The sequence below is a fragment of the Oryx dammah genome, unplaced genomic scaffold (genome assembly GCF_014754425.2).
Source record: "Oryx dammah isolate SB20612 unplaced genomic scaffold, SCBI_Odam_1.1 HiC_scaffold_26, whole genome shotgun sequence".
NCBI lineage: Eukaryota > Metazoa > Chordata > Mammalia > Artiodactyla > Bovidae > Oryx > Oryx dammah.
This window is the reverse complement of record NW_024070210.1, coordinates 43,032,070-43,056,154: the sequence shown is the minus strand read 5'-3', so window position 1 is coordinate 43,056,154 and position 24,085 is coordinate 43,032,070. Positions and strand designations below refer to the sequence as shown.

Here is a 24,085-nt window from a genome sequence, read left to right as displayed (position 1 = left end):
CAGGATCTATTATATATAGTATATTTTTATAAAAAAAAACTCTTCACCTACCCCTGTATCTGTCTTACTGAAGTCTGTTTCTTTCAACTCTAATGATAGATAAAAGTATTTGTCAAAGTGAGTTTCTGAGCAGATTTTACTGTAAAGAATTATGCAGAGTTTATGCTCTATAGAACTAACTGTTTAAGATCATTCAAGAAGGCAGTTCAGTAGTGGAATTTTGAACCTTTTATCACTGCAGAGGTTAGAAATATATGATTTAGGAATATAGATAAAAGTGTATTTTTATAGCCTGAATTTTAAAAAATCCCAATCCTTTTTTAAACTTGAGAACCTAAATTACTTCAGATTGCATATGTGTTATATTAGAATATTTTTCCATTTATAGAGAGACATATAAAACTAGTCATTTGAAAGGAAACAAAAATTGAAATCCACATTTTTCCGTGGTCTTCTGTTTCCTTGAAGATGTAGCTTAATTTCTAAACTAACCTGTAATTCCACTATGGTATTTCTGATCTCTGAAGTTTGGATCTGCTAATGTTAAGATTAAGACTTAATATGTTATAAAAACTATTTTTCTTAGCAAATTATATATTAATACGTATGACTCATTGTTTGAGTATTAACATCTCTAGTAATCCCTTCCTCTACCTTCCCTCCCCTAATTCCTACTCCTTTCCCCATAGGAGACCACTGTTAGCTTTTTAAAATTTGGGTGAAGCATGGTTTACTAATATACAAACTGTGCTTCAGAGGAAAGAATTGGAGACAGAAGACAGGATACCGGGTGTTAGTCTCAATTCAATTAAAAGTTTGAGTAAATTTTATTAGCTCAATGCAATTGTATCTCAGTTTTCTCATCTGCAAAATGAGTATGTTAGACCAAGTAATCACTCTGGTACCTTCCAGCTTGAAAAAATTTTCTCATTCTTTGTTCAATCTCTTATGTAAACTTGAACATTATCCTGTGAGTCATAGGCCAATTGTCTATTTTATTTTCTTTTCTCTTAAGAAATCTCCGAAAAGTGATTGCAGAGACAGCAAGATTTTGTATTTCTCTGTAAATAATATATGAGATATGTGAACACATCTACGATTTTTCATTCTAAGGCCAGTTTAACTGATTAAAAGATAAAGCTGACACCTTTCAAAAATAGATCAAACCTTTGATGTTTGATCTGAATTTAGCATTTGAGGGAATTAGATGCTTTTGATTCATTGATATCTTTCCAGATTGTTAAGTTACTGAGTAATTTACAGATATAGAAGCTCCCTTGACAGCCCTTCTTTATACTTAATAGACTTATGGGTCACTTGGTTTATGGCAAATGACAAATAAGTATCTGACAAGTAAGAGTTCATGTTGATTTTGCCTGCATAATATCAAGTTTGAATTTTTTCCAAAGAATCTAATTTATTTGGCAGACTCGGATAGAGAGAAGAACAGATTAAGTGCCAGGTGAAAGCTCCCAACTATATTTTCATTTATAATATCAATAAAAAGTTTGCCAAAATACAGCTTTTTTAAGTAAAGTTATCTGCACTCTTATTCCAGCTTTAGGATATTCAAAAACTTCGACCACATTTTATGAAGAATGTTACAGAAAATTTTATACCTAGAAATCTGGAATTTCAGTTCTTTGATACAGATTCTACTTTATCCAACCACTAGTAAGAAGGTAAAATCTTGTTCTAGTTTGCTATTTAAATCTTACTTATTAAATAGAAAAAACAAAAAGTGAAATTCCTTGAGTTTCTCTGTCTTCAGTATCAACTTTATATTACTTAATCCTTTCTAGCAACTGAACTGAAAATATTTATAAAAATTACAGTAAAGTGCAGATTTTATTTGGGGAATCAAAATATGAACAGAGGATAGGAAAGATGAAAATTTGCCTTTAGAAGACTATCATTTCTTTCTCAAACTGTAAAAGTAGATGATTTTTACTTCAGTTCAACAAAGGTAAATATGAGTTTTGTGGGAAAGGACTTTGATAATCTGCTACATTGTTTTCTTCTAGCTTGTAGATTTTTTTAGATTAGCAATATCTTATTAGTAGACTCAGCAATTTATTTTTCTTTTGAAGGAAGAGTTTTAGCCCTTCTGTTGGCATTCACTGATTTTAGTTACATGTTCATAGAGATTTTGATGAAATGGTACATTTGTAGTAAATACAAATGAGCTTTGCAGTTTTTTTTTTGCTCTTTTAATTTCTGCCTTGTGTGCATATGTGCTAAGTCACTTCAGTCATGTCCGACTCTTTGTGACCCTATGGGCCATAGCCCACCAGGCTCTATCCATGGGATTCTCCAGGCAAGAATACTGGAGTGGGTTGCCATGCCCTCCTCCAGGGGATCTTCCCAACCCAGGGATCAAATCTGCATTTCTTGTGTATCCTGCATCAGCAGGCAGGTTCTTTACCACTAGCATCACCTGGAAAGCCCAATTTCTGCCTTAGGTATAAGCAAAATTTATTTTAATATTTGAACTAATTTATTTAATATTTGTCTCTAAAATTTCAATCTAATCTCAGTTAATGAGACTTCAAAAATAGAAATTGCTTTTCAAACTAGTGGATTATACTAGTTTGAAGGCTTTGTATTTTCCCATTAAGAAGGGAATATGCTGAATTTATTCAAAATGATGCCAGATAACCAGTTTTGTAGTTTAAAAATTTGTTGATGTTTTCAGTGCTCTATTTACCTCAGAGGTAACTCTAAAGGGGATAGGGGAGGGTAATGAAAATAAAATCAAAATCTTGAACAAAAATCATTTTATGCTTCCTGCAAGAAAGATACTCTGTGAATTCAGGAGATCTGAATCAAATCACTGAACATTTTAGAATTTGAAAGAAATTATGTAGTACTTATGATTTGATCATAAGAGTATTATAGTGGCCATATTACAGTAAAGATTTTAAATTTCCTTGTTTAATGTTTCCATAATTAAGGACAGCTTTTGTATCTAAGAAAATGTTCATGGGGGAAAAAATTTTAAACTAGGTTTTTTAGAAAAGTCCTACATTATTGGCAATTAACGGACAACTAAAAGAAAAAATGTAGAATATTTAATGTCATCGTGTATTTCTTTGATTAGGCATAAAATGTATCATAAACAACTGCTTTTCCTTCAGAACATGGATTTTTTTTTCAATATCTAAAATTCACCTGGTCAGCCTATAGGATTTCCCAGTGAGACAGGTCAGTATAAATTAGGTAGGTTTTGCCCCTTTTATACTTTCTGTTGTCTTTTTATCACATGAGAACCTATTTTAAATACATGATTGAATTTTTACTTCTTAAATGAAGTTTTGAGTGTGGAATTCTTTTCTTTTAACCCTTTGATATGTTAGTGTAAATTAGTACTTTTATAACACTACTAGGCTTTATTTTTTTATGGAACATGATTTAAAAATTTTCGAAGTGTTAATTTGGCTGTGCTTTGAATCTCTTCATTATGTGCCAATACTGACAAGAAAAAGTTTTTTTAATGTATTGAATTCACTATGTATTCAATAAATTCTATTTTAAAATAAAATTTGATTTTGTTTTCATTTGAAAAATAATTGAAAATGAACTGAAAGCTACTAGATCATGTTCACATAAGATAAAAATAATAATAATCACAAAAATGTGTAGTTATTTTTACTCTGACAAATTATCCATAACCTAGATTCCACAAATATCATTTATGAGAAATTTATATTGATACATAATGACCCTTAATAAGTATTTATTAAATTGATGTATATATAGACTTTTCTTAAAACCACGAAATTATCAAACCCTTTGTAACGAATATCCCTAGCATTTGCAGCTTTGCTGATATTCTCCCAAGTTACTAAGATTCCTGCTGCCATTGTACTGTTTTGTTTTTTTAACTCACATGTGGATGGCCCAGATATATATGTCTTGACCACGTGTTAAGAAGTCCTCTCCCCTTTATGCATTAAAGTCGCTTCAGTCGTATCTGACTTTTTGCCACCCCCATGGATTGTACCCCATCAGGCACCACTGTCCAAGGGATTCTCCAGGCAAGAATACTGGAGTGATTTGCCATGCCCTCCTCCAGGGGATCTTCCTAAGTTAAGGGATAGAACCCACGTCTCTTTACACCCCCACGGCAGGCAGGTTTCTTTACCACTAGCGTCATCTGGGAAGGGATTTTGTTTCATTCCACAGGTCCATATACCTGAAACGGAAAAGATGCAGAAGAAACTGGAAAGAGAGGGATTATGATGGCTTGAGCACAGCAGTGAGAGAGAGACTTATTTTTCACTGTATACTCTTGTACCACTTACATTTTCTGTCATATATATATGGAGCCCTATACCAAGGTCAGTTCAGTTCAGTTCGGTTCAGTAGCTCAGTCACGTCCGATTCTTTGTGACCCCATGGACTGCAGCATGCCAGGATCACAGAACAAAAATCTCTGAAAGTGACCAAGCCCCATAGCAGCTGTTGCCATGAGCCTTAGTATCTAAACCAGCCGGTTCCCTAACTCCATGCTAGGTAAAATACCCACCCTCTAGCATCCTAGCCAATCACCTAATGTCTCCCTTCCAGTAGGAATTTTCTGTCTTGAGGCTATAAAAATTGACTACTGACCTGTGAAAGGGGTTGCCTATCCCTTGAGCCAGCCCGCTGTTCTAACAGGGTCTCTCACTCATAAACTTGGTTTTTCTCTCATTCTGCCTCATGACTGGAAATTCTTTTCCAACCCACACACAGACCCCGACAATATACGTCTATTAAGATTCAAAATACAAATCATAAAAAATACTGAATTACTCCCCTCTAAATAGGTATTCATACTAATAGATGGTTAATAAAATACTCATATCATTTTCTTTAGGTACTGAAGTGAAGTCCCTCAGTCATGTCCGACTCTTTAGGTACTAAGCTTTGTAAACAGTATAAGGTATAGTGGGACTAAAGGGAGAAATATTTAACCAATTGTCATGTTTTTATTATTTTTTTATTTTTTGGTCACACCATGCAGCATACAGATCTTAGTTCCCTGACTAGGGATAGAACCTGTCCCCCCTGCTATGCAAGCATAGAGTCTTAACCACTGGACAGCCAGGGAAGTTCCCCAGTTGTCATGTTTTTTATCTTAAAATTTATGTTCTTTACAAATTATGCTTATTAGCTTGAAATTCATTTTACTTTGCTAGAAAATAGCAGTAGAACTTAATTTTTTAAGCTCATTCCCATTTCTATAATTGCATGAAGACTCTAGAATCGATGTCAGAAGTTTTCAATATTTCTTGTCACCCTTAACCAAAAGTCCCACAAAAAATTAAAGCAAAAGTGGAAATTCCCTGGTGGTCCACTAGTTAGGACTGAACTGAGTGCTTTCACTGAGGGTCCCAGCTCAGTCCCTGGTCAGGGAACTAAGATCCCATAAGCCGAGTGGCAAGGCCAAAAAAAAAAAAAGGCAAAAATAAAAATAATGTATCACTGAAGGGCAATAACAATGGAAAACAATGTCCAATTCCAGGCAACCCTGATGATAACAAAGTATTCTTGGTAAAAATTTGGAAATTTCAACAACCTGCATATGAGCTCTTAGAGTAGACACTTTGCACTTGCAGCAATAGCCAGATTCAGCAGAATTCTGGAGAGAGCTCTGTAAATGAGAGCAAGGCAGTAATTCTTAACAGCTCTTTTAGGAGATTGGGGTAAATAGTTCTTACCCCTGGCTGAAAATTACTATTTGACATGTTATTATGTTAAAAACAACTTTCCAATTTAGATCATAGGATCACCTCTCTAGCTAAGTGGGAAAGGTATCAATTGGGTTCTAATTAATAGTTACCTACTAATAGATTCTGCTAGCTTTAGAAAACCAAGTAATTTTTTTTTTACAGATGAATCCTCACTTGAAACTTCAGTTGAATCCTCACTTATTATTTTCTCTGTAAACTCTACTCCAGCCCCTTTCAGTGCAGAGAAATAAAACAAGACAAATAGAAGGGCCAAGTCCTCTCCACACTCTTCCAAACATCTCAAAGAATTCTAGTATTCATCATCCCCACTGCCAACAATTCAATTTGACTCAGTTTAATTCACCTGTACTGTAATAGACTTCTAGTTGGTCTTTCAGATGTTAATGTCACTATCAATTCCCCTTCCACATCACTTGCCAGTGATTTTTCTAAGATGAAAATCTGATCGTGCAAATTCAAGTGTTAAAAAAAAAAACCTTTAATAGCACCAAATTTGTTTAAGAACGGTCTAATTTCCTTAATGTGGTTTTCTAGTCCCTGTTCCTAACTCCCCTATGCCATGTGTCCAGTCATGTCCAACTCTTTGTGACCCCATGGACTGTAACCTGCCAGACTCCTGTCCACAGGATTTTCCAGTCAAGAATACTGGAGTATTTCTCAGTATTTCTCCCTCCAGGGGATCTTTTCAACCCAGGAATCAAATCCATCTCTCCTGTGTCTCCTGTATTGAAGGCAGATTGTTTACCCTCTGAGCCATCTGGAAGCCCCCTTTCTAACAATTTCCCATTATTTTCCTCTACATCATTCCTGCCCCTTACACTCTTCCTAAGAAGCTCTTCTGTGCACAGGTCCACCTTTCACATTCAGCCATCACCTACATACCCTTCAAATGTCAGTTTAGGTATCACTGGAATGGAAAGAGATAAATGTGGGAAGAACAAATATATTCCTTTACAGAGTTCCATTGTAAAAGGAAGGAGAGAAATGGATCAAGAAACAAGTTTGGAATGGGAGCGGGGTATTGACAAGGGGAGAAATAACAGCATTTTTGAATGTTGGTGTTTAGTTCAGTCGTGTCCGACTCTGCGACCCCATGAACCCGCAGCACTCCAGGCCTCCCTGTCCATCACCAACTCCTGGAGTCCACCCAAACTCGTGTCCATTGAGTCGGTGATGCCATTCAATCATCTCATCCTCCGTCATCACCTTCTCCTGCCTTCAATCTTTCCCAGCAAAAGGGTCTTTTCAAATGATCAGCTCTTCACATCAGGTGGCCAAAGTATTGGAGTTTCAGCTTCAACATCAGTCCTTCCAACGACTGATGGAAGGACTGATCTCCTTTAGGATGGACTGATTGGATCTCCTTGCAGTCCAAGGGACTCTCAAGACTCTTCTCCAACACCACAGGTCAAAAGCATCAATTCTTCGGCACTCAGCTTTCTTCACAGTTTTTCTGGAACTCTTGCTTTTTCGATGATCTGCCGGATGTTGGCAATTTGATCTCTGGTTCCTCTGCCTTTTCTAAAACCAGCTTGAATATCTGGAAGTTCATGATTCACGTATTGCTGAAGCCTGACTTGGAGAATTTTAAGCATTACTTTACTAGCATGTGAGATGAGTGCAATTGTGTGGTAGTTTGAGCATTCTTTGGCATTGCCTTTTCTTTGGGAGAATGTTGATAGGGATCCAATAAAAGGAGATATTTTGATGATGTTGGAAAGAGATTGGAGAATTAACTAAGTTTATATACTTAAGTAGGCCAGAGGTGATGGAACCTAGTGTCCAAGTAGAAAGGTTTACATTAAATAGGATTATGGAGGGTTTGTCCCCAGTAACTAAAGATAAGGTGTAATATTGAATAGAACCATGGCTGTGATTTAGTCAAGCAAATTCCTGAAAGCAAAAGAGGAACAAGGGAATGAATTTAGGATGTGTGTGAAGGAGTAAATATAACTTATTAACCATGAATTTTAACTGGGTAAAGAACATGAGGATTTGAGGCATAATGCGGAGGGTGGTGGGGTGGTGGTAGTGGTTGTAAATGATAGTGAAAAGGTGTTAGGATAAATGCAGGTCCCTATAATAGTCATAGGTCCCCTATAGTGTTGAATGATTGTTGAGTTTGGGATAGCAGAAAAAGTTGAATAGATGGCAGTGGTAGTCCAGGTAAATTGAAAGAAATGGAAATTGTGAGGAATTGACAATATTGGTAATGATAAGGTCAATGTAGATTTCCCAGGTAAAATACAGGATGCCCATTTAAATTTAAATTTTAGATAAAAAGTAGATGCTTTTTAGTATAAATATGTTCCAAAGTATGCTTAGAATGGATTTATTTTCATCCATTATGCTGATCTTGCCATGGGTCCCTTCAGCCTAGTAACCTCTGTTTTTCAATTGGGGGATATTTTCTTAAATTAGTTGATTATTCCTTCCCTTCATTTTCTCTGCTTTTTTCTTTCTGGAATCCCTAATTATATTGATTTTTTACCTCCTGTGTTACTTTTCTTCTCAAATATTCTACTTTTTGTCTTTTTGCCTCGTTATCTGGAAGATTTCCTTAACATTTAATCCTTTTATTGAATTTATTTCTGCTATCATGTTAAAATTTCCAAGAGATCATTATTTGCTTTTTGCTCTCTGACATTTTATTTTTTATTATATCTTACTGCTGTTTCATTAGTGCTGTATATTCTCTTAATGCTCTGAAAATATTAATAGGGTTTTTGTTTGAAATTGTCCCTTGTATATAACCACCATTTATTTTTTCCAATCCATTTTTGTGTGGTATATTTTAGAAGCTTTCTTCAAAGAGAAGATAATCATTAGTTTTCTGCTCATGTTTAATAGTATGATACTAAAAATACAGTTGGACACTCTGAGCACATAAGTGGTTTATTAAATGACAGTTGCATTGTAGGATAATCTGGCTCTGCTATCAGGAAACCCCAACCCCAGTATATTTGAATGTTTTCTCTTGGGGGTGATCAGATTGCTCAGAAAAGTGTCTTCCAGTCTCCTGGAATCATGTGGTAGGGAAAGTGTTGAGAGTCTCAGCATTCTACTTGCAAACATTCACTCAAACACCATTTTCAGTGTGTTACTGATACACATCCTTTATTTTAATGGGAATCATCCAAGTCAAAGACATCTGTTTTACTCTCTCCAAAGAACAAACCTCGTTCTTCTTCCAGAGCAGAGGGGAAAAAAATTGCCCAACTACATGAAGTAGAGATGTGTGACTCTTCATGAATGATAGGATTAGAAAATAACAATTTTGTAATTCCAAATGAAATAATTGGTTTAGGCAATAATCAGTGTATAAAACTATTAGATGAGAGGAGGGCTTAAGGTGTCGGCACCTAACATCACTGATAAATGTTAGCATTACTAAAAGGGCTTCCCTGACGGTAAAGAATTCACCTGCCAATACAGAAGACACAGGTTTGATCCCTGGATTGCCAAAATCCCTGGAGAAGGAAATGGTAACCCACTCCAGTATTCTTGTCTGGAGAATCCCATGGACAGAGGAGCCTGGTGGGCTGCCGTCCGTGGGGTCACAAAGAGCTGGACACGACTGAGTGCAGCATGGCAGCAGTAAGCAGCAGCATTACTGAAAGTGTGACAGCTAGGCATCACGGGCCTTTCAACGTGGTGCAGTGTGAAGCACAAAGCACCATGAAGTGTTCTTGGAAAAAAAAAATAACCTGAAATCTCATCAAATCTAGAGTATGAACTTCTAACAATGGGAAATATGGAGGATGAAGACCTTAAATGATGCTTGAGAGAGGAAACTTACAGAATATGCAACATTCTCAAGGACAATTGAATTGGCTCTTGTAATAAATCAATAGTACAGGGGAGAAAAGTGTGAAACAAAGAGCTGCTCTAAATTAGAAGAAACTTCTGTAATGTGACACCCAAATCTCACATTTATTGAATTGGGATCCAACTTATTTGGATCCCAATTCAATAAACCAACTAAATAAGACATTTGTGAGTCAACTGGGAAAATTTGGTTATGAACTAGATATAAAATGATATCAAATAATTATTTTTTTTCAGTGTGATAATGGCATCATGTCCATAGCATATATGCATATGCTCTAATTGAAGAAGCCTGATTTTCACCATCTCAATTATTCAAGAACTATTTATTAAATACCTATGATATGCCAGGCACTGTAATAAGCTATTGGGGTTAAAGATTAATATTTGAAACATTCCCGGTATTTTTGGTGCCATTTTATAAGCTTTCCTCTTACAAAACAAGTTAATTATTTTGAAAGAATGTCTAAGAAAGAAAATCCATTAATCCTCAATTCAAAGTACAACAAAATTTCTTGGAACTGGTTTAATCACTCTGCTTATACAAACAAAGGATTTGCCAAACATTTATGAGGGTCTAATTTACATGACAGGGAAATTGTACATAAAACATTTCATGTATTGACTCTCTTTTTGTTTTAATACTTTAATCAATGTTAATTGTTTTAATTCATATGTTGCCCATGTTTTTCAACTTTGAGTCACAATTGTTCCTTTCTCAGTTGCCCAGGGACTTAACGCTGGTGGCAAAACCATTCAGGGAGAAGTCAGAGTGTGATTAATGTGAAAACAATTATGTAAGCCAAATATTTGGACCTAGTGAAGTAAACAAAGAATCTTGATTAGCTGATTAATTAGTTTGAGGAAGAGATTTTGTGAAAGACTGAATCATATATAAACTGATCTCTATTATTAGTGACAGATTTCTCAGCTGTGTTTTACTGCCACAAGAGGTAATGTAGCGTAAGGGTTAAAGACATAAACTCTGGAATTAGACTGCCTTGGTTGAAACCCTTACTCTGCCTTGTGCCTCAGTTTCCTCCTCTGTACAATAAGGATGAAAATAATAGTGTCTAGTTCATAGAGTTCAGAGGATTTAATACACATTGAGTGAATAGAGCAATATCTGAGAGATAGAAACCACCCAACAAATGCTCACTATTCAATGTTCAGAAGTAAGGACTCCTGATGCTTTCCAATTGTTTTACTATGGAGCTTACTTTTACTTATCTGCATATAAACCTCTATACTTGTGTTGATGTCAAGGTGAAACATGTTTAAAATAATTGTAGGAAATCATAAAACCTGGCTAGTGTCAGAGATAGTCATCATTTATAAACTGTACTACTTATTGGTCACTTTAGATATAACTTACAATAAACTTACAGCATTCCAAATGAACTGAACAGCATTCCAAAAATATATTTTTCTAGGTTAAAATTAAGCCTCTTTACTATTAAATACCCAAAAGCCGCAAAGAATCTGCTAATGTTTAAAATAGTTGCTTTACAGTTGCTACATCCCTACTGTAGCTGTTGATGAGTTTAAATCAACAAAATGTGCTTCTGAAAATTTCTAAATGTAAATGGAATACCAAATATTGTATATATTTGTTAACAAATTTAAATTATAAAAACAAAGAAGAAATTGTGGGCTAATCATTGACATTATTTGGATTGACTGAGCTTTTGTTTTTGTTTTAATCCATTTCTCCTCTTTACAGTTTGGGAGCTATATAATCTATTTCTTTTCTCTCGGTTCTTAATTTTTTTAATGTTCTTATGAAACTGGAAGTCTAAAACAGAATGGCTGACTCTATTTCCTTCCAAAACAATGAAAGAGCTTTGAAATAATGGTCTTCAGATATTTTTGTTTGCATATCACTTAAATTTGAAAAGCTACTAGGGATGGATGGGTTAACTATACTTATTGTGGTAAACATTCTGTAACATATACATATATTAAGTCATTATGTTGTACTCCTGAAACTAATAAAACATTACATGTCAATTATATCTCAATAAAATATGTTTCAGTATAAAAAAGCACTATGTAACTCACGTATTTTATAATTTAAAATATTTGCAATAAATATAATTAACAAAATATTTAAAATTTAGAAACTTTTAAATATAAATTTTATCACTTGGATTTTAAAATATTATTTGATACTCATCACCATTCACTTAAGAAAAGTAAACTCTTATTCAAAATTAGAAAAAAAAAATTTTGTTTGGCCTTGCATGCAGCATGTGGAATCTTATTTGCCCGACCAGAAATTGTACCCATGCCTCTTGCATTGGAAGTATGGAGCTTACACACTAGACTGTCAGGGAAGTCTCCCAAATAGGAAATTTTACGTTGTTCTTTTTCTGTCCTTGACTTGTGTTTCTATTCTACTTTCCCCATATGATTTTTTTAAATTAATACATTTTATCTTTAGAGTAGTTTTACATTTATAGAAAAATTGAGTGAGAAAGTATAGAGTTCTCTTACACCCCTTTTAAAACCCTCCCCCTCCCCCGAGTTTCCCCTACTATTAACATCTTGCATTAGTGTTGTACATTAGTCACAATTGATAAGCCGATATTGATACCTTATATTAATTAAAGCTCCTTATTTACATTGGGATTCACTCTGTGTTGTATATTCTACGGTTCTGACAAATGTATAATGACATGTATCCACATTACCCTATCATACAGACTAGTTCATTGCTTAAACATGCCCTGTCCTCCATCTATACATCCCTCCCTCTCTCCTTTCAAACCTCTGGCAATCACTAACTTTTAAACATTTCCCTAATTTTGCCTTTTCCAGAATGACACGGAATTGGAATCATACAGTTTGTAGCCTTTCAGACTTGCTTCTTTTTCTTAAAAAATATTTGTTTCCTCTGTGTCTTTTCATGGCATGATAATTCATTTCTTTTATCACAGAATAATATTCTACTGTGTGGATGTACCACAGTTAGTTTCTCTATCCGTTTAATGAAACACAAACTGGTTATTTGGCAATCATGAATAAGGCTGTTATTAACAACTATTTGCGTATTTTTACGTGGACAAAAGTTTTTACCTCATTTGGGTAAACACCAAAGATAACAATTGCTGGATCCTATCAAAAGAGTACGTCTAGTTTTTGTCATACTATCTTCCAAAGTGTCAGTACTATTTTCCATTCCTGCAGCTCCACATTTTTGCCAGTAAGTGGTACTGGTTTTTGGGAGGTCTCAGTCCCTTGTCACATGTACCACTTCAGAGGCTGCTTGAGTGTCTTCATGACATGGCAGCTGCTTTCCCCCAGAATTAGTGATCTAAAAGAGTCAGGGGGAAGCCAAAATGTCTCTTATGGCCAAGCTTAGAAGTCACACATTGCCATTTTCACAGTATCCCATTGGTTACACTGATCAGCTCTATTCATTGTGGAAGGAAACTACACAAGAGTGAGAATACCAGGAAATGAGGAACACTGAGGGTCCTATGGGAGGCTGACTAACGCAGCTACTAAGACATTTATCTTTAGTATGAGTTAGGCTTGTATCCATCTCTAGTCCCACTAGACCAGTGTTTCTCATCCTTTTTTTCAGGATCACTCCACTATGGAGTCTTTTTAGACGTTTTTCCTAATCCATGCTCCCTTCATGAAATGTTAATGTTTCTTTATGTACTGTGTGTATATCTGTGCTAGATATATATGTGTATAAATATATACACATATATAAAGTAATATTTTTCACCACTCCCCCAAGAAGCAATTTTCACTACCTTGAAGGAGGTGATGTCATCCCCTCTGAGGTTGAGAATGTATGCAATAGACTGAAAGCTAAAAATCCAAGAGTTGGTACAATACCAAACCTTTACATCTTTTTATATGTCATGAACTTCACTTGATGTTTTAAATAGAGTATAGTAGTAAATGTTTAATTGTTGCGAATAACTGGGCGAAGGTAGGGAGGAGAATGAGTATGTGATCCATTGAAAGTGGAAAATACAGATGCCATTGACCAAAATGGAAAGAGACTCTACGAGAAAGAAGTGAGAAGAGAGCATTTAATGAACTTTTTCTGATCCTATGTATGGGAAGATGCAGAGTTTGGGCTCATTGAAGTAATTCCTGTGATCTTCATCTTAACTACCTGGAGCCAGTACCTGTCTTTCTCTATCTTGAATTCCCCTCAGAGCACAAGGTGGTAGTGGCTGACGGCTTGATCATGGGCAATATTCGTTGTTTACTCATATGGAAGGCAAAATTTCTAACTCTAGACTAAATGTTCCAATTTACCAAAAAGTTTTGGAGATCAAGTATCATGGGGCTATTCTTGTTTCCTTTTCTAAAAAAATTCTTTTCATTTATTTGGCTGGGCCAGGTCTTAGTTGTGGTATGCAGGGTCTTTGATCTTCATTGTGGCACTCAGGATCTTTAGTGATGGCATGGTCAGCATGTGGGATCTAGCTCCCTGACCAGGATTGAACCTGGGCCCCCTGCACTGGGAGCACAGTCTTAGACAAACTTTCTACACCCGCCAAGCAAGAGGACTTTGGTGTACAAAAAGGCCAGAGACACAAAGACCACGGAGAACAAAACATTCTTTTTATCTTCTGCTTTGCTTCCACTTTTCAGATTATAAACTCCCCAAAGGCAGGAAGTGTATAGGCCCTGCTGAGATCTAGATGATAAACATTTAGATCTCTTCCCCAAGAGGCTGACAATCTAGTAGCAAGGATATGACACGTTTTAAAACATTTTTTTAACTTTGGTCCCACACAAGAAGGTATCTCAGATGGTTAAGAATCTGCCTGCAATACAGGAGACTTCGATTTGGTCCCTGGGTCAGAAAGATCCCCTGGAGAAGGGAACGGCAACCACTCCAATATTCTTGCCTAGAGAATCCCATGGACAGACCATGGGGTCACAAAGAGTCAGATAGAACTGAGCTACTAACACTTTGTATTTTCTTTTTCTACATGATAAGGCATACCTTGTTTTACTGCACTTTAAAAATACTTTTTTTTTTTAAACAAACTGAAGGTTTGTGGCAACACTGTGTTGTCAGATTGTCAGATGCTTAATATTTTTTAAGGAATAAAGTTTTTTTAAAGTATGTGCTTTTTAAAGACATAATGCTACTGTATACTTAATAGATCATAGTATAGGGTAAATACATCTTTTATATGCTCTGGATACCAAAAAAACTGTATGACACAGATTATTGCAATATTCACTTTATTGCAGCGATCTGGAATGGAACTTGAAATATCTCCAGGCTACATTTGTACTTAAAGCTTGTTCACAAGTACAGCGAAAGCCTGTTAGGAAAAACAATGGGTGGATCAATTTTTGAAGAGAAGTGCCTACTTCAGGGACTTCCCTGGTGGTCCAGTGGCTAAGACTCCAAGGTCCCAATGCAGGGGTGCCCAATTCCAGTCTTCTTTGGGGAACTATATCTCATGTGCTGCAACTACCAGTTCACATGCCGCAACTACAGATCCTGCATACTGCAACGTAAGTTTCCACACGCCGCAACTAAGACCTGGTACAGTCAAAGAAATAAATACATTTTAAAAAATATTTAAGAAAAGAATATTCTACTTCAGTGAATAGAAAGTTATAGCTATGCTGGCTGAAAGAAGCCAGATTCCCCTTGTCCCTCAAAAGTACATAGGGTATAATTTCATTACATAAAACTTTATGCTGGAGAAGGGCTTCCCAGGTGGCGCTACCGGTAAAGAAGAAAGTCGCTCAGTTGTGCCCAGCTCTTTGAGACCCAATGGACTATACAATCCATGGAATACTCCAGGCCAGAATACTGGAGTGTGTAGGCTTTCCCTTCTCCAGGGAATCTTCCAAACCCAGGGATCAAACCCTGGTCTCCCGTATTACAGGCGGATTTTTTACCAGCTGAGCCCCAAGGGAAGCCCAAGTGGTAAAGAACCTGCATGCTAACACCAGAGATACAAAAGATGCAAGGTTCGATCCCTGGGTGAGGAAGATCCCCTGGACAAGGGCATGGCAACCCACTTCAGCATTATTGCCTGGAGAATCCCATGGAAAAAAGAGCCTGGTGGGCTACTGTCCTCCATGGGCTCACAAATAGTCGGACACGATTTAGTGACTGAGCACTAGAATGTGCAAACTGATCTATAGTGACTGAAAGCACCTTAGTAGTTGTTAAGAGGGCTTCCCCAGTGGCTAAGGTGGTAAAGAATCGGCCTGCAATGCAGGAGACCCCGGTTCCATTCCTGGTTTGGGAAGATCCCCTGCAGAAAGGGAAAGGCTACCCATTCCAGTATTATGGCCTGGAGAATTCCACGGACTGTATAGTTCACGGGGTCGCAAACACACGACTGACTGACTGCCTTTCACTTAAGAGGCGGTGATGGGGAGGGACAAGATAGAGGAATTAAAAAGAGTGGAAGAAAATTTGGGGGTAATGAATACGTTCACAGTCTTCAGTGTGATGATTTCCTGGATATATCAATATGTTAACACTCGTCAAATTGTATATTTTACTACGCATAGGTCGCTATAGGTCAATTATTCCTCAAGAAAGCAGTTTTTAAAAGATTTAACAAAGAATCACATCACACAGGATCAGACAGAGGCACTCCTGATGCTTTTCTGGTGTATGAAAAGCAACATTTAATAAATTATCCCTAACTGTCAAACCTGGGCTGGTGCAAGAGCAAAGGTGAAGGTGAAGTCGCTCAGTCGTGTCCGACTCTGCGACCCCATGGACACCAGGCTCCTCCGTCCATGGGATTTTCTAGGCAAGAGTACTGGAGTGGGTTGCCATTTCCTTCTCCAGGGAATCTTCCCGACCCAGGGATCGAACCCAGATCTCCCACATTGTAGACAGAGGCTTTACCGAGAGCAAAAGAAAGACAGAAAACCTGCACTCTCTGGTTTAGGTGTGTGGTGTATGCGGGCCTGTGGGTGCTTTCTGAGGAAGGAAAGGCTAGTGCCCACAATTAAAGACAGAAGAATTTTTGCTGGCAGAAACAGAGGAAGCTAGAGGAAGAACATGATTTGGGGTAAGACAGTTTTGCACTTTGGACGAGGAGAGAGTAACTTCTAAGGCCTCCACCCTCGCTGAGGCACAGCCAAAGGGCTAGGGAAAGCTGCTCAGAATGCAGACAGAGGCCAGGCCGAGTAAGCAGAGATGAGACCACGTCGCAACTCCCGGCAGGGTCCCAGAGGTATGGAACCTTAACCCTCAGCTATCGCTCCCTTAAGTTCCACTCCCCAAGCTGAGACAGACGTTTGTGCAAGTCCGGCCTACGTAGCCCACGCAAACCTGGGGAAAACCTACCCAACTCGGCGAACACGGGGCGGTGGGGGTAGGGCGCTCGTGCCCGGCGCGTGCGCGCGCGGCGCGCTGAGACTCGGCCTGGAAACGAGGGAGCGCGCGCCCTCCACGTGACCCGCCCGGCGGGCGGCGACGCACTCGACGCGCCCCTCACGTGGTCTGTCTCCAGCCCCGTCGCCGGCGGAGGCGGGCGCGGGCGCGTCCCTGTGGCCAGTCACCCGGAGGAGTTGGTCGCACAATTATGAAAGACTCGGTTTCTGCTGCTAGCGCCGGAGCTGAGTTAGTTCTGAGAAGGTTTCCCTGGGCTGTCCTTGTCCGGCGGCCTCTGCTGCCGCCTCCGGAGACGCTTCCCGATAGATGGCTACAGGCCGCGGAGGAGGAGGAGGTGGAGTTGCTGCCCTTCCGGAGTCCGCCCCGTGAGGAGAATGGTACTGGACCCACTCAGGCCCCGGTGGGGGAATGGCCTGGGGGTTGCGATCAGGGAAGCAGGAGGACTCGGCTGGCAAGTGTGTGAGCCGAGCCGCTCTTCCTGGGGCGAAAGATCTCGGATTTTGCGTTGAGGCTTCCGGACTTGCCCTGACGGGACGGGAGTGCGGTTCTTTTAGCGGGTGAGGGGCAGGAAGCAGGTAGCAAATCTGGCGCCACAGCTTGTCGCGGGAATCCCCTGAGCGGAGCCCGGGCTCCGGGTAAGGCCCCTCGAGGAGGCAGAGGCGCGAGCTGGGGAGGACCTGGCGGAGCTGAGCGGCCGCAGCGCGCCAGACGCAGCGCTCTGCCGCCAAGCTCCGCATCTCCCGGGAGCGCGTTCCTCCTGGCGCTTGTTGCTGGCTGATAAGGGAGCCAAATGCTCTGCTCAAGTTCCGCAAGGAAGGGGAGGGAGGGCTGAGAAGGGAACAAAAAAGGGATAGAGGATACGGGTTTGGAACTGTGCCTTGTTTGCTGCGCAACGTGTACTCCACAGGTACATTTTCTTTTAGAGCCAAAGAGGAGGGATTTGATGATATTGACGCTAGCTCTGATTTGGAATTTTCTTTAGCAATAATTAAGGGCTTTCATTGGGCTTCCCAGGTGGCTCAGTGGTAAAGAATCCGCTTGCCAACGCAGGAGACGCAGGTTCGATCCTTGGGGTCGGGAAGATCCCCTGGAGGAGGAAATGGCAACCCACTCAAGTAGTCTTGCCTGGGAAATCCCATGGACAGAGGAGCTTGGGGGGCTACAGTTTATAGGATCGCAAAGAGTGCGACACGACTGACCGAATAAAACAATAAGGGTTTTATTGGGGCGCTGCTGTAGGTACGCGAGGCGATGCGTTGTCTGGGTTTGTGTCTACCTCCTTCGTTGCGGTAGAGGAGGGTTGGTCGTGTTCTAAACCAAAGGTGCAGAGAGGGATGCGGCGCATTGCAGCTTTTTGGTAGAAGTTTTTGTTAAGGCCAGGAATAAATTAGAAAATTTCTTACAAAAAAAGTCATTTGGATCAGGGACTTGAATGAGCGGGTAGGTGTTCCTGGTCAGTACTTGAACTAGATAGGCGTCAGGCGAACAACTCTCCCTCTGCTGGAGTCTGGCAGGTATACTTCTCTCTAGAAACTAATTCAAATGCCATACAAAACTGAAACCACGAATATAGTTATACTTTGACTAAATAGTACATCTTTCCATTATTTTCCACCTTTTTGGGTAAATGTAAAGTCAATAGAAATGTCATTTTACCTTTTTTCATAATTTTTAAAAAGAAGGATTTAAGTTCATCTACCAACACTAAACTTTAACATTTATTTGTTAAGTGGATTTTAAGGGAAGCTTTTTTTTTTTTTTGGTGGTGGTGGGGTTCAATCAAAGTGGTTTTTATTAAAAAAAAAAACAGCAAAGCATTGATACTGACTCTTCAATGATGTTTCTCATTTTCTTAGATGGTAAATGGCATACATTGAACATACCATTTAAGTATTTAGAAAAAATTTAGATACATTAGAAAATGGAAATGAAGGTGATTCATCATCTTCAAAACCATCGCTTCCTACTGTTTTGTTAAAGCAACCAGATGACTTTATTTCTAGTGACTTTCTAGTAAAAGTCAATTTCTTAGTCTTACCTCAGGTGGTGTTCTTAAGTCCAGCCTCTTAATGTCTTGCTGTTTACGTACGTTGAAATGCAGCTTTCAAAATTTAAGATGTGGTCTGAGTTTTTCTTGTGTTTGCTGTGTTTCCACTTTGTCCTTTTATACATGTGTATATAGCAAATGCACTCTCCCAGACAGCATGTTTGTATACAACATTATTGTTTCTACAGGGAGAAATTCTCACTTTAAAATTTGACAAGAAGAATCTGGTTTTATTTTTTATGTTTCTTGGGTTCTGACTGCTGTTGAGTCCTGTGATTTTGCCTACAATTTCCAATTATAGTGAAACCTTAGGATAACCTAAGACTGAGGTTCTCCAATAATGGTAATTTGTTGATCCTCCTGAACTTTAAAGTCAACATTGTGACCTGAAAGTTTCCCTAAGTATGTTGTGGTTATAATTCCTACTGCAAAATCTGTTTAAGACTTCTGTTTCTGGTAGTCATTTTCTTCTTTGACACTAAGAGAAAGTGTACAAGAATGTTCTGCACTGCTTTGAAACTAATCAGCCAAATGACCACAAAACAAAAAAATACCAAGAAATACAAGTTAAACTGGCATGGAATAAAATTTCTTACAGAATTAAAAACTATGGCTAATAGAAGTATTTGTTTTATTCATTTGGTTAACACTTAATATTTACTATATTCTAAGTACAGAGTTGGACATGACTTGAAATGACTTAGCACACAGCACGCACTAGCACTGGAGTGGCAGAGATGTGATAGACAAGTTTCCTACTTTCAAACCACTTACGTTCTGGTTATTTATATAAGAACTGACTACCTGTCTGTTGTCAAAGGAAGATGCCTACATTACTTCACAAAACAAATACTTAAGTGTCTACTGTGTTGCAGATTCTATGATACTCTGTCTTGAAGGGCAGTATAGATATGCAAAAAAGCAAGAGTTCAGTTCAGTCGCTCAACCATGTCTGACCAGGCTTCCTTGTCCATCACCAACTCCTAGCGCGTGCTCAAACGCATGTCCATTGAGTCGGTGATGCCATCCAACCATCTCATCCTGTCCTCCCTTTCTCCTCCTGCCTTCAGTCTTTCCCAGCATCAGGGTCTTTTCCAGTGAGTCAGTTCTTCGCATTAGGAGGCCAAAGTATTCGAGGTTCAGCTTCAGCATAAGTCCTTCCAATGAATATTCAGGACTGATTTCCCTTAGAATTGACTGGTTTGGTTATTGCGTAGATTACTGTGAAAGTATAGGGTAATCAGACAGAAAAGAAAGTCTGGGTAGGCTTGCAAAGGAGCTGACATTAAAGGTGAGTCTTGTACCGTGTGTGCTAAGTTGCTTCAGTTGTGTCCAACTTTTTGTAAAACCTGCCAGACTCCTCTTTCCATGGGATTCTCCAGGCAAGAATACTGGAGTGGGTTGCCATGCCCTCATCCAGGGGATCTTCTTTACCCAGCGATCAAACCAGTGTCTCATACATCTGCATTGGCTGACAGGTTCTTTACCAGTAGGGCCACCTGAGAAGAGGCAATAGTAATTAATTAACCTGGAAGTAGAAGAGATATAGAATTGGTGGTTTTAGTTTAAGGGAACTGAGCTTTAGAAGAGAAGAAGCATCCATAGTTCATCTGAGATCTATTATATAAGCACTGTACCTAGTTTAGAATGAGTAGAGTATGAGATGGTACAGTCTACTAGTGCGAGTGTTATGAAGATAGGCAGGGATCAGTTTTCTGAGGGCAATGTATGTCAGGAAGAGAGGTCTTGATTTTATTTTGGAGATTAAGGATCCATTGAAGGAACAGTATGGAAGGTGAATTGCTGTGTGTTTAAACTAAAAACTGAGATCATAAGAAGTCTTTAGCAAGACTCTGAGCAAAATATTTAGGACTTGAAATAAAGAAGATGGAAAGAAGGAACCAACTGAGGTGTTTAGTAGGAGTTAGAATATTCAGAACTTGGTTCCTTCGGGGAAGGGTGTTTGTGTATGTGTCGGCACATGTCAGTAGTAAGAACCAGACATAAAATGAAAACATGAAATAGCTGAAGTCATTACTTTAATACGTGCACAATGTAATGTTTAAAGGCAGTACTTAAAATGTGTATTTTCAATTTTGATTTTTAAATGAAGATCTATTGATGCAAAAACCTCTTAAGATTTAATTTTGAGAGTTTTGCCAGTCATAGATATTTTTGATACAGTGCTCTGACATTCTCTTTCTTTAACATTCTGATGTGGGAAATTTGAAACATATAAAGGTATAATAGTAAAATGAATCACCATATACCCATGACCCGTTTCAACAGTTGAAACATGTGAATATTGTTTCTTCTATTAACTCTCTCATTCTCCATCAACTGGATAATTTAAAAACAAATCGCAGACATGTTCGGTCTCTAAATACTTCATTATGTATATCTGTAAATCCACAGTACTGTTGTGCTCAGTCGTGTTTGATTCTTAGCTTCCCCATGGACTGTATCCATTAGGCTCCTGGTCCATGGGTTTTTGCAGGCAAGAATACTGGAGTGGGTTGCCGTTTCCTATCTGCAGGGATCTTCCCAATCCAGGGATCAAACCTGAGTCTCTTGTGTCTCCTGTGTTGGCAGGCGGGTTCTTTACCACTGCACTTCCTAGGAATCTCTTACAGTACTATTAGCACACTCAAAATTAATAATTCTTAATATCATTAAATATTCAGCATATTGCCTTAATTCTTATTTCTTTTCCCAATTGATTTGTTTGAATCAGGGTCCAAAGAAGTCTACATAGCATTTGATTTGATAAATAATTGTCAGTCTCTGTATCCCCCTGCCAACTGCTTTTTTTCCAGTCTTGTGATTTACCATTTAATGGGGGTGGAAAAGTGCATTTCCTTGCCCTGCAGAATTTCTCACAGTTGGGATTTTGTTGCATATATCCGTGTGGCATCATGTAGCATGTTCCTTTCTCTTCTGTATTTCCTGTGAACTCGTGGTTGATCTTAAAACTCTTAGATTCTTGTTTGAATTTTGGTAAGACTACTTAACAGGTAGTGAAATACTTTGTATTGAATTATATTAATAGGCACATACTGTGGCGGTTTTTCTCTTTTGGGTGTTAAAGATTATCTAGTGGGTTGCTGTTGTCAGCTGCCTGATCTTTTAATCATGAAGTTTCCCATCATATGTTCACATAATAGTAGCAGTTGATGATTATTGCCATTGCTTAGTTATTTCATTCTGTATTTCTCTTTCTCCTTTTTGGCAGGGGTGATGGGGGGAGCCTTTCAGCATGTGATTAAATTGTACAGTTTTTTGGGGGGTGGGTAACAGCTTTTTAAATGCTTGTTTTAACTTTGATGCCTGGAGACAAACTTCAGAGTGGTTGAGATTTGTTTAGAATATGAGCAACTTTTGGCTATCTGTGGGAATTTGAACTGAGTCATTTATGTGAGTTAATATTTAAAAAAAAAACTTAGATGTGTGTCACTTTTATAGTGTACTTTGCAAATTATTAGATTAGTTTGAATATTAGTAAAAATTGTGACTTGGAGAATTGGACCTCTTCTAGTTTATAAAAACAATTGGTTTAATTTGGTTTAAGTTCATACATTTAGATATTTTGTTCACCCTTTGGTTTGGTTTACCTTGGATTTAGAAAATTATTCTGAATCTTTTGGGGGAACATGTATTTAGTTTCCTGACCATTTAAAGGTTTTAGAACCCTGTTAAATAAATTTTAGATATGGAGGTAAGCAGTTCTTTGAAACTGATAGACATGCCTATTCACTGAAGCATTTTTTGCCAAGTCACACTCTTACGAGCATCACTGTTACTGTGTCTGCGAAAGGCAGATGATACATCTTTTTTCTACTTGACTCCAGGAGCAGTACTTGGATTAAACTGTTTGTCCTTCCTTGCGTCATGAAAACATGTTCGTAACACCTCAACTATCCCAGCTACCACACTTTTGGTAACTTCAACCTTTGGAAGCCCAACTCCTCATAGAAGGGAAAAAAAGATTTTGAGCCAAGCCATTATCAGAAATATGGCAACCTTGAGCCCAGAGTTCACTGGTTGAAAAGTATGTGCAAAGTGAAATTTAGTAAGCTTACTTACCTACTTTCCTCTGACAGTTTGGTAGCACACTAGAAATGATAGAAGTTATCTGGGAAGCAGACTGCTACTGCAAGGAGGAGACTGGAGAAACATTCACTAGAATAGAAAAACAGGACTGTAAATTACCCTTTAGTATGTGAACCAGGTCTTCCTTGCTTTTGAGTATTTTACCATACCCAATACTTGGAAGGACTTCCTTTAGTAAAGAATCTGCCTGTAATGCAGGAGACCCTGGTTTGATTCCTGGGTTGGAAAGATCCTCTGAAAAAGAGATAGGCTATCCACTCCAGTATTCTTGGACTTCCCTTGTGGCTTAGCTGGTAAAGAATCTGCCTGCAATGTGGGAGACCTAGGATTGATCCCTGGGTTGGGAAGATCCCTTGGAGAAGGGAAAGGCTACCCACTCCAGTATTCTGGCATGGAATTTTCCATGGACTGTATAGTCCATGGGATCACAAGGAGTTGGACATGACTGAGCCACTTTCACTTTCTTTCACATTTTCAGTACCTGGAAGATACTTTACCCAGAAGGTACTCCTGACTAAAAAACCTGTGTGATAGGCTTTAGACAAATTTTCACAATATTAGCTAACATGTATTAGCATATTAGCATTTTGGAGAAGGAAATGGCAACCCACTCCAGTATTCTTGGCTAGAGAATCCCATGGACAGAGATGCTTGGTGGGCTACAGTCCATGGTGTCACAAAGAGTCGGACACTGCTAAGGGACTAATATTAGCATTTAGCTGTCATTGTTCTAAGTGCTTTGAAAAAGTGAAAGTGTTAAAGTTGTGCCTGACTCTGTGACCTCATGGGCTGTCGCCCACCAGGCTCCTCTGTCCATGGAATTCTTCAGGCAAGCATACTGGAGTATGCCTTTGGATGTTTTTATAGTGTTGCTACATAGAGTATATATACTATGTTCTGGTCCTTTGGTGTTCCTAAGTTTGGTATATATAGAATTTTGTACATCTTTTTATGGATGTTGGTTTTTTATTGAAGTATGCTGCTAAGTTGCTTCAGTCGTGTCCG

General features: G+C 38.5%; 1 protein-coding gene across 1 annotated transcript in view; it reads left to right on the top strand.

The window, feature by feature from the left end:
- Nucleotides 1-16,980: 16,980 nt before the first annotated feature.
- Nucleotides 16,981-24,085, top strand: part of TRPM7 (transient receptor potential cation channel subfamily M member 7) — a 109,326-nt gene continuing 102,221 nt past the window's right edge. The window contains exon 1 of the mRNA XM_040226500.1: nt 16,981-17,300. Coding sequence (XP_040082434.1) covers nt 17,298-17,300 — 3 coding nt within the window. The 5' untranslated portion in view covers nt 16,981-17,297. The remainder of the gene's footprint in view (nt 17,301-24,085) is intronic.